At 39.0% G+C, this 17,269-nt stretch overlaps 3 protein-coding genes across 7 annotated transcripts in view; 2 read left to right on the forward strand and 1 right to left on the reverse strand.

Annotated features, from left to right (window-relative positions):
* The window catches only part of LOC118420529 (sorting nexin-6-like), a 13,119-nt gene extending 3,880 nt beyond the window's left edge, over positions 1 to 9,239 (forward strand). The window contains exons 4-17 of one of the 4 annotated variants that reach the window (XM_035827377.1): positions 1,801 to 1,911; positions 2,146 to 2,267; positions 2,470 to 2,593; positions 2,912 to 3,007; positions 3,214 to 3,319; positions 3,702 to 3,777; positions 4,348 to 4,392; positions 4,771 to 4,810; positions 5,017 to 5,103; positions 5,277 to 5,372; positions 6,443 to 6,454; positions 7,602 to 7,665; positions 7,947 to 8,032; positions 8,145 to 9,239. In XM_035827377.1, coding sequence (XP_035683270.1) covers positions 1,801 to 1,911; positions 2,146 to 2,267; positions 2,470 to 2,593; positions 2,912 to 3,007; positions 3,214 to 3,319; positions 3,702 to 3,777; positions 4,348 to 4,392; positions 4,771 to 4,810; positions 5,017 to 5,103; positions 5,277 to 5,372; positions 6,443 to 6,454; positions 7,602 to 7,665; positions 7,947 to 8,032; positions 8,145 to 8,222 — 1,143 coding nt within the window. In that variant the 3' untranslated portion in view covers positions 8,223 to 9,239. The remainder of the gene's footprint in view (positions 1 to 1,800; positions 1,912 to 2,145; positions 2,268 to 2,469; positions 2,594 to 2,911; positions 3,008 to 3,213; positions 3,320 to 3,701; positions 3,778 to 4,347; positions 4,393 to 4,770; positions 4,811 to 5,016; positions 5,104 to 5,276; positions 5,373 to 6,442; positions 6,455 to 7,601; positions 7,666 to 7,946; positions 8,033 to 8,144) is intronic. The other 3 variants (XM_035827385.1, XM_035827394.1, XM_035827401.1) reach the window with 3 other exon arrangements.
* Positions 9,240 to 9,450: 211 nt separating this feature from the next.
* On the reverse strand, positions 9,451 to 15,341 carry LOC118420555 (acyl-CoA:lysophosphatidylglycerol acyltransferase 1-like). 2 transcript variants are annotated; one of them, XM_035827416.1, is made up of 7 exons: positions 15,046 to 15,341; positions 13,966 to 14,222; positions 13,381 to 13,595; positions 12,927 to 13,063; positions 12,421 to 12,566; positions 12,077 to 12,194; positions 9,451 to 11,544 (listed from the first exon to the last, which is right to left on the reverse strand). In XM_035827416.1, the coding sequence occupies exons 2-7, from the start codon at positions 14,219 to 14,221 to the stop codon at positions 11,274 to 11,276; spliced, it is 1,143 nt and encodes a 380-aa protein (XP_035683309.1). In that variant the 5' UTR covers position 14,222; positions 15,046 to 15,341; the 3' UTR covers positions 9,451 to 11,273. The 2 variants fall into 2 exon arrangements, with proteins under 2 accessions (XP_035683309.1, XP_035683308.1); XM_035827415.1 differs by having other exon boundaries at positions 15,042 to 15,340.
* Positions 15,342 to 15,429: 88 nt separating this feature from the next.
* The window catches only part of LOC118420519 (fumarate hydratase, mitochondrial-like), a gene marked incomplete in the record, with an annotated part of 4,788 nt that continues 2,948 nt past the window's right edge, over positions 15,430 to 17,269 (forward strand). Inside the window, 3 exon segments of the mRNA XM_035827365.1 lie at positions 15,430 to 15,708; positions 15,982 to 16,113; positions 16,380 to 16,490. Of these exon segments, the coding sequence (XP_035683258.1) occupies positions 15,580 to 15,708; positions 15,982 to 16,113; positions 16,380 to 16,490 (372 nt within the window).

Here is a 17,269-nt window from a genome sequence, read left to right on the forward strand (position 1 = left end):
CAATGTAACTGCAAACTGATAATGGTGATATATGGATATCTGTGACTTTGACAATGCAATGTGTGGGTCAGAAATAGACAAAGGGTTCATGATGTCATTTGAAGTAGATTAAGTTTGTCTGTAGCCTAGAAGGACATCATACTTAAGAATCTGTTTCACTTTCCTTTTGACAGATGGTTCCTGTGATGTAAATTCATGTCTGATTTGCTATTATTTGGAAATGAGAGAAACAGATCAATGTAATGGCAGGTAGTTAGTCTGTCAGTATTGCTGTTATAGACACTTTAGTCCATGTGATGCTGCTTCATGTCAAGCCAACTTTCTGCCAATACAGACCATAAATTTCTGATTACTGGTATTTTGGTTATGTTGCCAAATGTATGCTAGTATCAGTTGTAGACCTATGAGAACGGGTTGGCAGCAGAGTCATATTCAATGGTTTCTAGTAAAGGAAATGTAAGTGTATAATGTTGTGTTTTGTGGTGTTTAAGGAATTTAAAGAAAAAGAAGATAGTCTCTCATCAGTCATGTTTCTTAATGAAAACACAACAGATTGTGTGGCAACAGGCATTGTGATATTCAGTTTTATAGGAAATTCTTTGAAATTCTCATTAAAAATGAATACTGAGTTGTGATATCTTTGTTTTCAGTTAAAGGCAATCAAGTACTCAGTCTTACAGTCCTACTGTTCTCACCTGACTTTGATAGAACTTGTCCTTTTAAGTTTGCTTCCCAAACCATAAATAGAAAGCATAGTCAAAGGTCCATATTTGGTTGAACAATATGTGATGGAATAGGATTCATGAACTAGATCTTGGTGACATTGTACCTCCATGAAATAGATTTTTTGCAAATGATTTTACATTTGCATAATTTGTGCTTGTTGATGTTCAGGTTCATGTTTCTTTTCAATTGTATGCTCTTCGTAATTCTTCCACTGGCTGCAAGGAGAGAGAGTAGTCAGCCCAACCAATGATAACAATGATAATGTACATCTATGTTATGTATCTGAGTGATATCGTAGTGACCAATGAGTCATTCGTTTTAGTGTATCTCTGTGCATTTTTGATTGATAGAATGGTTTGTAGCATTTACCATGGTTATAGATCATGCCTGCTATAAAGCAAGAGCTAGGCTGGCTGTCGGCGATAGTAAATTGGACCTAGATAAGGCCTTGGCTGGACTGTTATTGATTTATACGATCTGCAGTGTTAAACACAAAGGTGACAAAAGAGACCTCTGTAACTTAAACTTAAGGTAGCTCATATGAGGGGAGTCACTTATGGCTTGAAAATGTACTCGAGGATCACAAGTCCGCTTATATGCTGACTGCAACCAATAAAAAATTGGATAAAACATAAAAGCCAATTACAAGATTGAATAGTTTGAGGAGCCTACACTGGGTGAACAGGTATTATTATTTACAGTGTGTAAGTCTGGGATAGACTGTCCTTTATAAAAGCAGTGCACAAATCAGGCCCTTATGTTAGCGCATACAGTTACAAACTTCTGTGGGAGTTTTGCCTATTTGGAGGAGAGCAAATTTATTTGCAGTTGACAAAAATATGTTCTTTGAAATTTGTCACTATGCTGAGCCTGGCCAGACTTACACACATGCCACTCAGGACAGGTGGGTTGTCCTTGGCCCAGATTCAATAGTAATTCCTATCCCTAGTGGTCTACAGACATTAGGAGGGGATCAGAGAATGAACAACTTGGGTTGGAGAAGGCTGGTCAAAGACAAGCATTAACATATAGTCATTGGCAGCTTAAGCACACCTCTCTGTCTTCTTTTTGCAGACAACACTGCCTGACTTCAGAGAGAGTGAATTCTCAGTTGTGCGACAACATGAAGAGTTTATCTGGCTTCATGACAGGTTTGTCGAAAATGAAGAGTACGGAGGATACATTGTGAGTACTTTTGCAATTTGCTTTTTTGTTTGTTTTTTAAGCATTTTTGGCATTGTCATATTTTCATGATTTCCTAATTGATAATTGTATAGTCTATGTAACACAAACTCTGCTGTCCAGGGCGGATGTTGGGCGGGTTGCTATAAGCGAGATTTAATCAGGCTAATAATTGTATGGTGTACATTATAGATTAAGACATTATTTCTTTTAAACAGATACACTCCTGTTTTACAGATCCCTCCTGCCCCACCAAGACCTGACTTTGATGCCTCCCGTGAGAAGTTACAGAAACTTGGGGAGGGAGAGGGCACCATGACTAAGGAGGAGTTCACCAAAATGAAACAAGAACTGGAGGCGTGAGTCTGAGCCCCTTCTGATCATATAGATTGTAATTGAATTGAATAAAGGGACATAACGGAGTAAGCTGTGGGAGGAAGCTAGGTAGAAAATTAGAATTAAATGGCAAAAGTCTTGATCAGTGTGTTTACGGACTTAAGAGCAAATTTGACACAGCTTCAGCAACAGAAGCAGTCATCTCATCTCCCTCTCTCCCTGCAGTGAATACCTGGCCACCTTCAAGAAGACTGTAGCAATGCATGAGGTGTTTCTACAGCGTTTGGCAGCTCACCCTGCCTTCAGGAAGGACACCAACTTCAGAGTCTTCCTGGAGTATGACCAGGATGTGAGTCAGACCTGCTTTGAACCAAGCACTGGTTCCTGTTGCTTACATAGTTGTTTATTTGTAGCATCAGCTACAGTACGACAGCAGGTAGCCAGAGGCTAGCTCTCGTGATTCCAAAACTATTTTCATGGTAATTTTACTGTTGACTTGTAATGCTAGATAGATTATAAAAAACTTAAGATATTTGTTTAAGTTCTGTGGTCAGATACTACGAGTGTGCATGTTGAAATACACATCATAACAAGGACTGACAAAACAGGTTGATGGATTCAAAGTTATTTCTACATAAAAGTCTTATTGCTGTGTTTTACTCCTTAGTTGAGCGTGCGCCTGAAGAACAAGAAGGAGAAGCTTGGCTGGTTTATCAAGTCCATGTCACAGTCTGTGGACGAGGTACTGCTATCCAACCAGAAGGTGAGTTGATGGGATGTACAGTCTAAATATCTATGGCACCACTTTATAAGCCATGTGATAACCCATATTTTACATGCTAAAGAATGGCAATCATGAAAGGAATGTCTTGTAAGTTGTAGGCCATTTAGGTACTAATGAGGCAAGGTGCCCTTCCCACTAATTTCCAAAGTAGTGTGAATACTGATGTTGCCTTACTCACATCACAGGATGCAGATGAGTTCTTTGAGCAGGAGAAAGGCTTCCTGGTAGAATATCACAACAGGATTGCCCAGTCTACAAAGTGCGCCGACAGGATGACAAAAATGCACAAAAGTAAGACTGCTGTGTCCTCCAAATTACTTACAATGAGTGATGTGTTGTTAAAGTTCAGCAGCAGAAACTAGCGCCTCGAAGTGTGCCCTGACCAAGCATCTGTGTGTTCAAGCCAAGTACATGTAATTCCCCTCAGTTATTTCATTCAACTTAGTCAAGTCAATATCATACACACATTATACTGCGATTAGGTAAGGAAAAAAGAGACAGAATATCTTTGATTTTTCAATATTTTAAAATGCGGATGGAAGATATTTTCAGAGGAGTGATTTTGGATTGTGTGTGCACCTCAGAACTTTGACTTAATAGATGGTGTACTTGTATTCCTTTCCCCTATCATGTGTGAACTGTGATGATATTTTGAATATGTCTCTTCCTTTAGGTGTTGCAGACAGTTACATAAAACTGTCCACAGGCCTGGGCAGCCTGGCAACATGTGAGAACACTGAGCTCGACAAGTAAGTGGCATTTTATACTTTCATGATGAAACCTGGTCTTCAAGAAATGGTTAAAGACACAGATATTGAGTTTTTGCCAATTGTTTTGTATGTTTAAGTCCTTCCTGCACCAGATGTATGACCGTTCTCATAATGGATTTTGAATACCGGTAGCACCTTGTTTGAGAAAAAAAGTATGTTTCTTTCAATGGTGATGTCATCATATCATGACTATGCTGTCATCATATAATGAGTAATACATGTACAACATTCCTATGGCCTGTTTCTGTGGTCTACAAAATCTCTATTTGTAGACAAAAAATTGCTCGATATTGTCTGTTCAAGCTGGCTATTGTTACAAATGCAATGATTTGCATTCAAATGTAAAGTGATTGTTGATTGATTGCTATTACATGTAGCCTTGTTACTGAAAGTTAAGGCAGCCCCATCCCCAAGCATCTACATTAAATCTACGATATACTGGTATAATTAGTGATAGAGAATTCTTGGCTGAAATTTGAATGTGTGATTTCCTATTACCTTGACTGTGATGAGATCTCCAGCTTCCCTGCTTTATGTATTCTGTATTAGTTACCTACCTTCCAGTGTCAGGGGGGCAAGTAAAGAGACAACCAAGTAAGTTCTGCACCCCATCTGACTGTAGCACTCTTAAATATGTAACTCGGCTAAGTTGTGTAGCTAGTTTTAATTGGGGCTACCTTCAGTAGTTAAGTGGAACATTGTACATGTAGATGGACATCACAGCTAAATGTCCTGTTTGCAAGTTGGTGTACTACTAGATAGCATAAATGTGCAAACCAACAGGAAATATGTCTTGTATATAAATTTATTATGCATGTTTAAGGGACATTTAGCTGTGATTATTAATAAAAGAGGGAAGCTTCTGTATTAAAACTTGTAACTTGCTCCAATCAAACCACCAATCAAATATTTAATCAAGTAGCTGTAAGAGTTTTATCGTTCTTCAAGATCTGACACTCTTTGTCTTTACAGAGTCTTCAATAAAGTGTCTGAGTGCTTTGAGAAATCTAGGGTAAGGATACCTTGTCAATTCTTGAGAAGAGAGGAAGGCAGTAAGGTTATGTCTGTAACCCATATAGTATAAGTCTGTGCCTCATTAAACAGCCATCAATACTTGTGATCTGGTTATATCAGATAACTGCTACATGTATCTTCCTGAAGCAGATATTTTAGTTGTTCTGTTAGCTCAAAGAGAGTAACTTTCCTTTCTCTTCTCAGAAACTGGAAGCCAGAGTATCATCTGATGAAGACTTAAAGTTGTCTGACACTCTTCGGTACTACCTAAGGGACACATCTGCTGCAAAGGTTTGTCATTACAATTGTATATTGCAATTATTGTGGACCATTGGCACAATATTTTAATCACAGTTGTAAAAGTAACCCAAAAGTGTAAAGGATGTTTAGTTAGGTTAGACATCAGAAAGTGTGTAAATTCCAACATGCTACATCTAGTGTAATTTTATTGCCTGCTTTGACAGGACTTGTTGTATCGACGGACCAGAGCCCTTGCAGATTATGAGAATGCCAACAAAGACTTGGATAAAGCCAGAGCAAAGAACAGGAATGTGCAACAGGTCAGTTCAAATGATATGGGTACATTACATGGATCTATCACTTTATTGTTTTCTATCTCAACTCATGCATGTGTAGTTCACTTTTTCACTAGAAAGGCTTGTGCAAAATTGTAGACTCTTTAAGCATTGCTGAATAGCCTCTTATATGATGACACTATGGCAAAGAAAATCTATATGCTGAGCTATTGTACATGTTACCCAGTCCTTGCTAATTGCAGTGCTCATATTGCCCCATCTTACGACTTTTGCGTTTTATATCTATGCTTAAGGCACTCAATGGATGTCTGTAAAAGTGTGTGTTCCTCTGCAACTTACTCCTACCCATGACTGCTACTCACCCCATGTAATGCTAACTCAGCATTCCAGTAATTCATTCTTACAGCTTTGGTGCCCTATATCAAACCATCAATATATGCATATTACATACAAAATCTTTTCATAAAGTCTTTTTACTCTGTTTTCTAATCAATGATTTCAAGCTCTTCAGGCCATCTGAGCATTAACCTCTATCCAGGTATAACATTATGATGAGCAATTTATGTTGACTGTTTTTACTGATGTTTGTGTTTCACATTTTTTGTACACATACATTATTATGTTAATGTGAGATGGTTTAGGGATGGCTGTAGGTAGAGTCACACATTGTTACATGTATGTGAAATCTGAAAACAGGCACCAGATTGGTGCATCTGGCCATGGATACATGTATAGGATGTTTTATGTCAGGGCTACCCACCTGCTGCACTAATGACCAGGCCAGCATTTTGCGTCATTACTGTTAAAGCTTTACTAAGCTTGGACTTTGTGGCTATATGTCATAATGAAGCAACCTTCTGATCCATGAGATGGATAACCAAAAGTTTTTCTGTATTCATTTTCAAAATGTCTCGTACAGGTAATGTAAATGTCACATACAAGTAATGTATAGGAATCATCATGAAAGGAACAACCATTTCTTAAGGAGAATAGAGAAGGCTATACTAAACTACGTGTTTCTGTTTAGTAGACAGTTGTTATTTCTAATTGAGATTGTACCAATCTTTACCCTTTACCTTCCAACCTTTCCACAGGAGGTTGCTGTTGTAAGTCCTCTTTCTCTACTTGCATGGCTTCCCGCCCCCCTCCCAGCATATGTACTGCCTGTTCCATCTGCCCTCTGTTACCAACTTGTAACCCTCCTCACAGGAACCCCATCCCTTCTGTTGCTGCTGATATATGCAGAAGAATTTAACAGTTGCCATATCAAAATCCTAACCATTTCACTTTTTGGATGTTCGGCTATAACCTGGTTGCATGGCTTCTTATCATTCAGCAAAACTTAAACTTTTCTTTTCTTTTGAATGTAATCAGATAAGACATTAAAGCCATGTTTTCCTCCAAAGGAGAGTGTTATTTTCTAAAAGAGCACATCTTTATGTACACAAAATAGACTTGATTTTTAAGAATTAATCACAGATGAGCAAATAAATGAACCATATGTAATCCAGTAACTGAGTATTGCCCCTTCACTCAGACCCATTGGGTGTGGTACATGATGGGAATAATACTTTAACTATTGGCTCCTATGGATGGTTGCTTAAGTTCCAGGTCAATTTTGGGGTCAAATAGATAGAATAATTATGGTGCTATGGATGGAAAATAATGAAGAACTATTCACACACATGCTGCAAACATTGTTTTTAAGATTGGACCTCAATTTCCTAAGAGCAACTGATTTTTATGAAGGCCTTTTCTTTTTCAAGTCTTAAGTATGGGTTTCAATGGGATGATTGACAAAGATCAAAGCCCATTTTTGACCAAAAGCAAAATGGAGTATAAAGTTAATAAGGCTATACTTGTCAAAATAGTGCCCAGAAACACATTGCAAATTTAAAGTAATTTTTAAGCTAAACTAAATATTTCTTAAGAGCGCCCCAATAGAAGTTTGTTGAATTGTTGTTTGCAATATAATAGGTTACACCTGGCTGTAATTTATCTGGAGGGTACTCTGGTTGTTAATGCTTTATAATACAGCTACTGCCTTGTCCAAGTTCAATGTCAAGTGGTGATACATTTGTACAAGTACATTTTGCAGAACCAGAACACTCTCTTTTGGAGTACAGCATGGCTTTAAGAAATTATATGGTTAAGTGAAAAGTTGTTTAATCTCTCTTTTTTATTGTTGTGGAAATTGTGACTTGTATGAAATGGACTTGTTAAAATTAATAGCTGTCTTTTGCTTGGTTCTAGGCTGAACAAGCACAACAACGTGCATGTGAGAAATATGAGCATCTTTCTGAACTGGCAAAATCAGGTGAGCCAGCTTTTTAACTACCACCACTAAATTAAGGAATTAGCATTTGTCATGTTTATGTTCCCTTAGCAAAGTTTATCTAATGCCAATTATTTGTTGGTCCAAATAATGATAAGCAAAAAGCAAAATGCAGCTGATATAGGATACTTCCAAGGGAGCCATGAAAAGTACCGCTTTAAGCACATTAGTAAATCATAACATCTTTATACTTTTATTGAATTTCAACAGTACCTTTGTGAAGTATAAGTAGGTAAATCTATGAATTATGTGTCTCAACACAGAGCTGCAAGACTTTAAGAAGAGGAGAGTCGGAGCTTTCCGCAAGAATTTGGTGGAGCTTGCAGAACTAGAGATCAAGCATGCAAAGGTAATGGCCTTGATACTATAAAAAACCTTGACAAGCTTCATTCCTTTGATTCTCATGTAACGTCATGTTAAACAGACTGTAGTGTTGATCATGATTCTTATTCCCCCCACAGGCATTGAACCAACTCTACAGAAACTGCATAGCACAGCTGAAGGAGGAAGGGAGGGCAGCAAAAGCCCAGCCCCAGTGAGAAAACCCCTCCATCTTAAATTGCAGTACATGTATATCCCCTGGCATGTAGTCACAATGGGGTAGGATGATTTTGTACAGAGCTTAGCAAGAACATTCCTAATGAATATTTTATAATTGAGCTATTGTGAGATGAGATGCTTAACAGACACATGGGAATGTGTCACAGTTGTGTAACATCCTATCAGTTTGATCTTTCTAAAGATAGATAAGTGGAATTTTTGGTAGTTTGATTTCTTTAAGGTCTAGTAGTAACGATGATTCAAATGTAATAATCGACTTTGAAGTTAACTATGATTGATTGAAGAGTTGACTTCTTGACTGAAACTATGATTTTGTGTCTAGAAATGTATCATTCCTTCAGCAAGAGACATTCTACTGCCCAGTTCTAGGTGTGTACTGTGTGACAGTGTGGTGCACAGATTTCTCACTCAGTCACCACAGGAGAGCTTTCCAAGGTGGTGAAGGGAACTTTTTGTATGGGGTTGGGTGATTGACAAGCATAATGCACAGGCACATGCATGTTACTTCCCCCTAAGGTGGCAACAGGAGCATCCCTGAATGTATTAAAACACTATTGTGCATATTGCAGTTGTCTCCACATACCAGTTTGCCATTGCTTTCAGAATAAATCTATAGACTTTTGCATTTAACTGCAAGGATTTCAGTTTCACTGAGAAGACCTCACCACTTAGTAGGACAAGGGATATCTCTGGTATTTTGCAGCAATCACATTGCTGAACATTTTTCAATGCCTGAGCAGGGCTGTATGTAGTGTCTGCTGGTATATACATTGTACATGTATGAACTTTACACTTAACTTGATTCAGCAAAGAATGTGAAGAGAATACATGGAAATAGTCCCATGTCTATGGTCAAGTTAATTTGCCGTGATATCCTTACACCTGTCACAATTTATCATAGTTGCTGGCTTTTTTTATCATGTGTACTTCATAGCTACACTACATGGGAAAGACTTGCATCATCATTAAAAAAGCCAACAAAAACAGAAAAAAAACATTATCTTTGTTTTCTTGTCTCATTCTCTGTTTCATCAGTTAAGTCACAAACCTGATGGTAGTGGAAGACACGGGTCATGACTTGTGTGGAGAATCCTGGAGGATGGTGTTAGCAGTGGAAAACACATTAAAAGTTGTTTGTTAATCCTCCTCGATAATTACAACCAAACATCAGAATGGTCATATAAAAAATATATTTGGAGACAAGGACCAGTAGTAGCAGTCTGTATTATTTTCTATAAATTGAAATCAACAGTTATGTGAAAAAAATGTGACTTTTGAGGGCTGTATAGATTTCTGCATTGAGTATACTAAAACTACTTATTTGGCCTTGAATTACTTGTAACTGTTGCCTATCATGGTCAAGACTGACAGCCTTTCAATAATGAAGTCAATAATTCAGCATGTGACAAGCAGAAGAAAACATGGAAGCTCAACGACAAGATTTACCACAGGCAAGCATAATTACATACATATCAAGACATTAGTACATTGAGATAAGATTAACCTTTCAGATACCACTGCACAAATTTCTCATAATCATATGATTGAATATTAACTAAAGTTTGGTTTCAGTGGTCGTAACTTTGCTTTAACAAAGATGAATAACCATTTGATATTCTACCATTGTATCTTCTGTGTTACAAAGTATACAACAATTTTCATTCACACATATTACATTGTGCATGTAGTTACAATTTAGTTCACACAATTTCCCTTCCAACATGAACAAATTATACCATAATTCCATAATCTTAATAGATTGAGTTCAATGGTTGCTCATCATTAATCATGAGGAAAAGGTGTAACACACTTCTACATAAGTATTATAACTCCATCATACTAACACAGAGAAGCAATCATAGGAGTCATGAAACAAAACATCTACTGCAATATTTAAAGTAAATAACATCAGTTCACTAGCTGTAGGATCTTTCAGTGCAATAAAGAGACACTACAAAACTAACACTTCTTAGCATTTATACATCTTTTGTTAACTCCATCATGCTATTTTTCATCAGGCAATCATGGGAGCCACATTCATCATTAAAAACTTTCTGTCATAAGATTTAATTACCTTTTTTTTCATATTCTGTAAAAAAATCTGTTATGAGGCAAAGCAGTACATGGTAAACCCTGACAGGAATTCTCAGTACAAAATGGGTGGCATTACTTTACAAACTGACTGATGGCTAACGCGGCTGTTTTGATAGAAATATTCTCATGTCAAAGGACCACTGATTTTCACATCTGCCATCCTGCTGTCATATGGAAAAGTTGGCACTAAAGGAGAGGATCAGGATGGATGATGGGGAGTGAAATAAGGGGAGAAATTGCACCAAGGCAAACTTAATGTTATCTAGTTCCAAAGTCTGTTACATTATCACAATAGCTAAAATAACTTCAGTACACATCAGCCTCTTTTCTGGTTCTCCCTATTTCATCATTTTGTTCTGAGGTCAGTGATCACATATTTGCCACTTGATTTCCTGTAACAAAAATGGCTGCCATCTTAGGTTGGAGCACCTACTCATGATTTCAAACATCATTTGGACATTTCTAGTCTGTTATCTGAAGTCAAAGGTCTACTACGATATAATATTCAGCCCAAAGGCAAAAGTCTATGTTAAAACTGGGAAAGTGATTCTATTTCCCATAGATTTAAAATTTCAAAATTAATTGGGGAATCATTTTTCAGATTCAGCATTGTCTGCAAAAGGCACAAAGACTGCAAACAGAGTGACAAACTGATTAGCTGGATGGTATGGTCTCCGCCTTACCCAGAATTGTACTGTTGCATATTAGTAACTAGACAGCTCTCGGCAAGTAACATGTTGTTTGCAAAAATTGCCTACAATGCTCAGGTGCTTCATGCTAAATGAAACTCTTACAACATTGAATTAACAGAAATATGTGGCTTTGAATGCATGTTTCAACCATCTCAATACAGTTTGGGCCTTTAGGTGCAATCATGCCCATTACAGGCACTAACATGACCCACCGTGATTTCACTACTTAAGTCATCTTCCCAATTACGAGATCCACTGTAACACTGTACTGACAGTGTACCACTGCAGAGCAGAGGAGCATAAGTAGAAGAGATGGATAGACAACATCCACCATGGGCTAAATTTGATCTCCACGGCTTCGTCTGTAGTTTTTGTCCCTGGTCGTGTCGTACCAGGGGGAAACTTCCCCGTGGAGTAGAAGTTGGACAGAAGCTCCTCCTTCTCTTCAAACCGCTTGTACAGCCATTTTGTCAGCCCTTCCTCATCCCGCGGAACCTCAGAAATGGGGAAATATCTGAAAGAGCCAGGTAGATAATGCACTGATTTCGTGTACTATGAAAACTTTACAAATTCCATAAATTTACATTATCTTTCACTGTCTACCTTACTCACATTGGTCACTTGCACCAGAAAGGCTATATAGAACCCCCTTGCATAGAGCATTGCCTTTAACAATGCACTGAAACTAAAAATACCTATCTTTCAATCTGATACAAAATTATATCTTTTCTTAAGTTACGATGAAATTCAAGTGAAGGAATTGCATTGACGATTTTTCCAGCAAATGAATGGAAAATTAGCTGACAAACCAATTTGTCCTCTTTATCTCCCACTGAGAAAACATCATATGCATGTCATCTTTCACCTTCACCTATGTACACCTATTTCTTATCTACAGTGGCCACAATATGTCACACCCTTCAAATGTTGAAGGTAGCACAACACTGCATGTTTTCATGCACATGGGAGACAAGCAATCCTCACACATGGCATTGAAGGCTAATGCACAGTACATGAACAGATTTTGTGCATTGAGTGTTCTGTACCTGTAGTGCAGTGTGGTGGGATATGGTGGTCTCCATGTTGATACAAGGGTCTGTATGTCCAGCGGTCTGCCATCCTGATATGCAATGGTGATGTCAACAATCCACTTAATGTGCTGACCTTTAATGGCAGAAGACATTGAAAAGATTGTTAAAAGCTGGCAGATAGTAAGTACCACATATATTAGAAAAAACAGCAACCTGGCAGAAAATATTTGCACCATTTGCACTAACTGCTAAAAAGAATTGATGCGAGCAAGAGTATTTGTATGGGAACACTCTTTGTAATATTCTGCTGTTAAAAATACATGAATCACAAAGTCCATAGTCTGTAAACAGTAACTTGCCTTCTGAGTGCACTGCACCATTTTCCTGTAGTGGCCCATTTCTATGGGTCACTGGTGGGCCAACACTGTCCAGGATGGTTTTCAGGGCTCCGATTCGAGGAAGCACCACATGCTGTAGGACAGGCAGGTTGTGCTTTCTTGCATACCTGAAATACGAGGAATAGGGAGTGACGTTTCATGGGGGTTTTGAGGAGGGAAGTAGGGCCTATGGCTGTCCCTTCCATTTTCCTGTAGCTACCTCATAACATTTACTGTTTCCTTTTGCTTTGTTAGCTTTGTTCAAACTGTTACTCCAGGAGAGATAGCATCATAGCAACCACTACAAAGCAGTCCAGATAGAGCTGGGCAAGGCTAGGTATTAGGTAATCAGATGACATGGCTTCCATTGATTTCTTTTCTTCCATTTCAAATCAATTCTGCAAATAGCATACATAGATTTTCTTGATAAAACTTCCCTGGGAATAATCTACCTGTTTTGTTTTGGTTTACATATAAGCTTTACTCACTTCTGACTCCGTTCTCGTCTCTTCCTGAGAAATCCTCCCTCTGGGAACAGAATGATCCACTGGTGATTCCTGTTCAGATACCTGGTCTTTAGGTGATCCTTCAGTAGCTTCAGCATGACCTCACGGTACTGCTGTCCCTGGATCAGGTTACAATATGGTGTATTAGCATGGGAAAATCCCTATTGTCAAAAAACATGCAATATACCTACTGCTCTTTAACAGAGTACATGTTATGGTAGCTTGATATAACTTGATAAGGGGGACAAAAATCACACATAATATCTGGAGTCACTGCAAGCCTTACACAGTTAGTAAGGGTACATTGTCTGACTTTCAGGATTCAGCAAATAACATTTTATATTTTGGCATATTTTAGGCATTTTGAGCCTCTGGACTGGACCAACTGAAAATTTACAATAATTACTAAGACTGTATTGGAACTTTTGTACACAACCTGCTGCAGAAAGAAGTCGCCATGAGTCCAGGCACACCAGCCAAAGTTGGAGTACAGGAAGATGTAGTCCATGATCCACATCATGCGCCTCACCACTGGGCCCTTGTGCTGAAGGGCGGCCATAAGGGTGGCCACGTCAGCTGTGGACTGGTGGTTCACTATAACTATTGCCTCATCACTGTAGGTGTGAGAGATGTCCTCACCACACTCGTATACTGAGAAGGAAACACAAAAATGAGACATGAAAATATAGATCTTGCATTATTCTATAGACCTGTGACACTGCCAATACGTATGCCACTGGTAGCAAAAGTATTGAGCCAGCAGTCACTACTGAGGAAGGTACTCAGGCTAGCTATATTTTTAATAGAGATATTGCCAGCATGCAATTCAGCTTTTAACTGTGATGTGTTATCGATTGACTGAAAACAAAATTCATAAAAAGTATCTGAATATTAAAGGTACATTCTTTCCTCTCAAATAATAGTTCAATACTCAGTAAAACACTTTTGAGGTTCACCAAGTAACAGGTATAACCATTGTAAGATAGCTCAATTATGAAATTACTACCCCCGGTACACTTACTCTTGTATCCAGCACTGTAACCCCACCAGCCAACCTGGGCCAAAAGCCACTTGAACATGATGCCCTCCAGTCTCCAGAATAGTTCAGGTCTGAGTATGCGCACAGGCTGCAGACACAGCAACCACAGGAAATGGGCAGGGATCACGTACAAGTTGTTGACCGTGATAAACACTAATCGCAGAGCAATCCTCAGCAGGTACCAGGTCCATGGCAGAAGCCACAACTGCAGTTGAGTCACGCGATCAACAAGTGCCATTCTGTAGAGTACATGAACACATGTATTATTTTCAATGATACATTCAACACATTTGGGTACATACAGTTCGCATCACTGTGTCAGCAAGGGCCTGTGCAACTTCAATTACATGTATGTCTTAGGTTTATTATTCCACAATCATGGTCAAAACAATTGTCTTTCCATTGTACATCTAAACTATACTTCAATGTTGTTTTAAGAACAGATGCATTAAAAGGAAATTTCAGACAATGTGCTTTTTATCTGCCATCAGTATCCATTTACCATCACTCAGTACCCTCTGATAGCAAAAATTGTGTTGTAATTTGCAGGCAACATTATCCTTAGTTGATAAACCAATATTGTTTGATTTATGTGTTGACAGTGCCATGTTTCTTGTATGCTTTTCACACATGACCAAGCAATAACTGTGAATTAGTAGTATTTATCCATGACTAGCATTGGCCATGGTCACGTTATTAGAAATCACTGAACAATTTGTGCAATGAATTATAATCTTTCAGCTCAATAATTACTGCTGACTGTTATGCCAAGTTATAGCTTATTTTGGTCAGTGAGTGACTTCCAGCTGTGTGTTATTGCCACAACATTGTCACCAGCCATGGTTGTGCTGACCCTATGTCACCAATATAGCCAATCCAAATATTGTTTGTTGTTTTCATCAAGGACTTCTACTATACTGAGAGTGAAAAGAACCCCATGGTTTCATGCACAGCTTCCTTAAGAAAACATTATTTACTCAGTCGTTTGTCGGCGCTTGAACCCCACTGTACGATGTTGTAACGATGTCCCTCGACAAGTCCTTCAAGATAACACGTACCTACCTGTCTGTGTGCACAGATCTTCTGTAGTCGGACACTATCAGTTATGTCAACCAAACATTGTCGAGTCTAAATGTTCCCATCTTGGTTTGTTCCCGCTCATGACAGGATGACCCGCCCACATACCGACACCCACACGGCACCTTCCTCGCTAAAACCCCGTCCAAACACTTCGTCGATGCAGAAAAACCCTGGCGTGAACCGAATCACAATCTGGTGCAGATTAATGGCCGTTTGAGAAAAATGGATAACGTTACATCTGATCTGTTTCCTGCGTGCTACCCAGGCCACTTTCACCTGGAAACCTCGGGTAACACTACACCGCGACAACACGTATTAACGCAAAACTAGTCATTGCAACAATTAAACGACACTATATACCAGCAATATAGCATATAAAAATACTAAATACATATTTTAACTGAACAGGGGACGAATTACGGTAGTTATGGCAGCAAAGTCCTCCAGAGATGATTAGCGGTGCGTTTGGATGCAGTAAACCACCTGCCTGAGGAAGGTGAAAGGTGAAAGGTCAACATGCTGTCGCGCACCATCCCCGCCCTCTCTGTCTGTCGGCTATTCCCAGTGGTGTGGTGGAGTAACTCGTGCAGCTGTGTCCGTGCCAATTTTCGTCATTTCAAGCCACCAAGATCACATAGAACCATGGTATGAACTTGAATAGACTCTATCGTATTGCATGCACAATATTTCGACGCAAAATTATGACAGTCACGGCGGACATACATGTAAGTCAGTTGCGGTCATCAATAAATGTTTTATGGGGAAACCAAGGAGGAAACGTATGAATCTGAAATAGTATTACAAGGTTAATTTGTTTCCCCTTGACTGCAAATGATTTCACATAATAGCCTGATTAAATCTCATTCATTCTGAAGGCCAAAAAGCCTGATTCAAACATGAAAACCTGTTTTGCATCAGGCCAGCACAGCATACCGCATTGAAAGTGACAGCTTCGGAGAGTTGAAGGTCCCTGCAGACAAGTACTACGGTGCCATGACTGAGAGGTCACGGCTAAACTTCAAGATAGGAGATGAGATGGAGAGAATGCCTGTAAGTAATTCTTAAAGCATGTGTCACTCACCTAGAAAATAAAGTGGCTTACAAATTTTAGGAGTCAGCTTGTCAAGCTTCATGAAAGATTATGAATAAAAGGGTGTTCAGGGGCTACAATGTAGCAAATTTTCTTAATGATCCTCAAAAGGATCATTAACTTTGATTAAGACAATTTGCAATGTTGTTCTTGTAAACACTATATTTGTACTATACTTTTCTTATGACAGTGTTGATGAAAAACACATTTTTTTCTTTACTATCAGTTCCAAGTCATCAAAGCAATGGGTGTCCTTAAGAAGGCCGCTGCAGCAGTCAACCAGGAGTATGGTCTGGACCCAGACCTGGCATCAGCCATTATGAAGGCTGCAGATGAGGTAAGACTAGAAAAAAGTACAAACATTGGACTAGACATATTAAAGCTGCAATTGTCAGTATGATCAAGTATAATTGACAATGGATACGAAATTGTCAGTTGGTCATAGACATATTACCTTCATCTTCTTAAATACCAAATAGCTCTGCAAGGGGCAGCGTGGGGGGGGCAGCGTGGGGGGGAAGGTGGCTGGCACGGAAGGTCTCAATGGTGGGAGCAATTACCACCGTACCAGGCAGGGCATTCCACTCAGGAATTGTTCTTGTGAAAAATGAAAATTTATAACTGTCAGTACATCAGTACATTCATTGCCAAACCAAAAAATACACATCTTAATAAATTTCCTTCCTACCATTGCAGGTTATTGAGGGGAAGCTAGACAAACATCACTTCCCCCTGGTGGTGTGGCAGACAGGTTCTGGTACCCAGACTAACATGAATGTCAATGAGGTGATCAGTAACAGGGCCATCCAGATCCTGGGTGGAAAGATGGGGAGTAAGACTCCTGTCCACCCCAACGACCATGTCAACAAGAGCCAGGTAGGTAGGAACCAAACATTTGCTTTTTTCTGATACATGTAGTGAGATGGAAGTAGCCTCTATCAGGTTCCACAGGTCTCTGGAAAAATTATACAAGTGGAAATTGGCCCAATATACAGATAACATGCCAGAGGAGTCAGCTGGCTGAGGAGTGCAGTCGACCTTGTCACAAACTGTAGTCCTTGACCAGCTAAGTCCCCTGGCATGTTATATTTCTAGGTGGCCAACATCTACTGTTTT

The sequence above is a fragment of the Branchiostoma floridae genome, chromosome 1 (assembly GCF_000003815.2).
Source record: "Branchiostoma floridae strain S238N-H82 chromosome 1, Bfl_VNyyK, whole genome shotgun sequence".
In the NCBI taxonomy this organism is placed as follows: Eukaryota; Metazoa; Chordata; class Leptocardii; order Amphioxiformes; family Branchiostomatidae; genus Branchiostoma; species Branchiostoma floridae.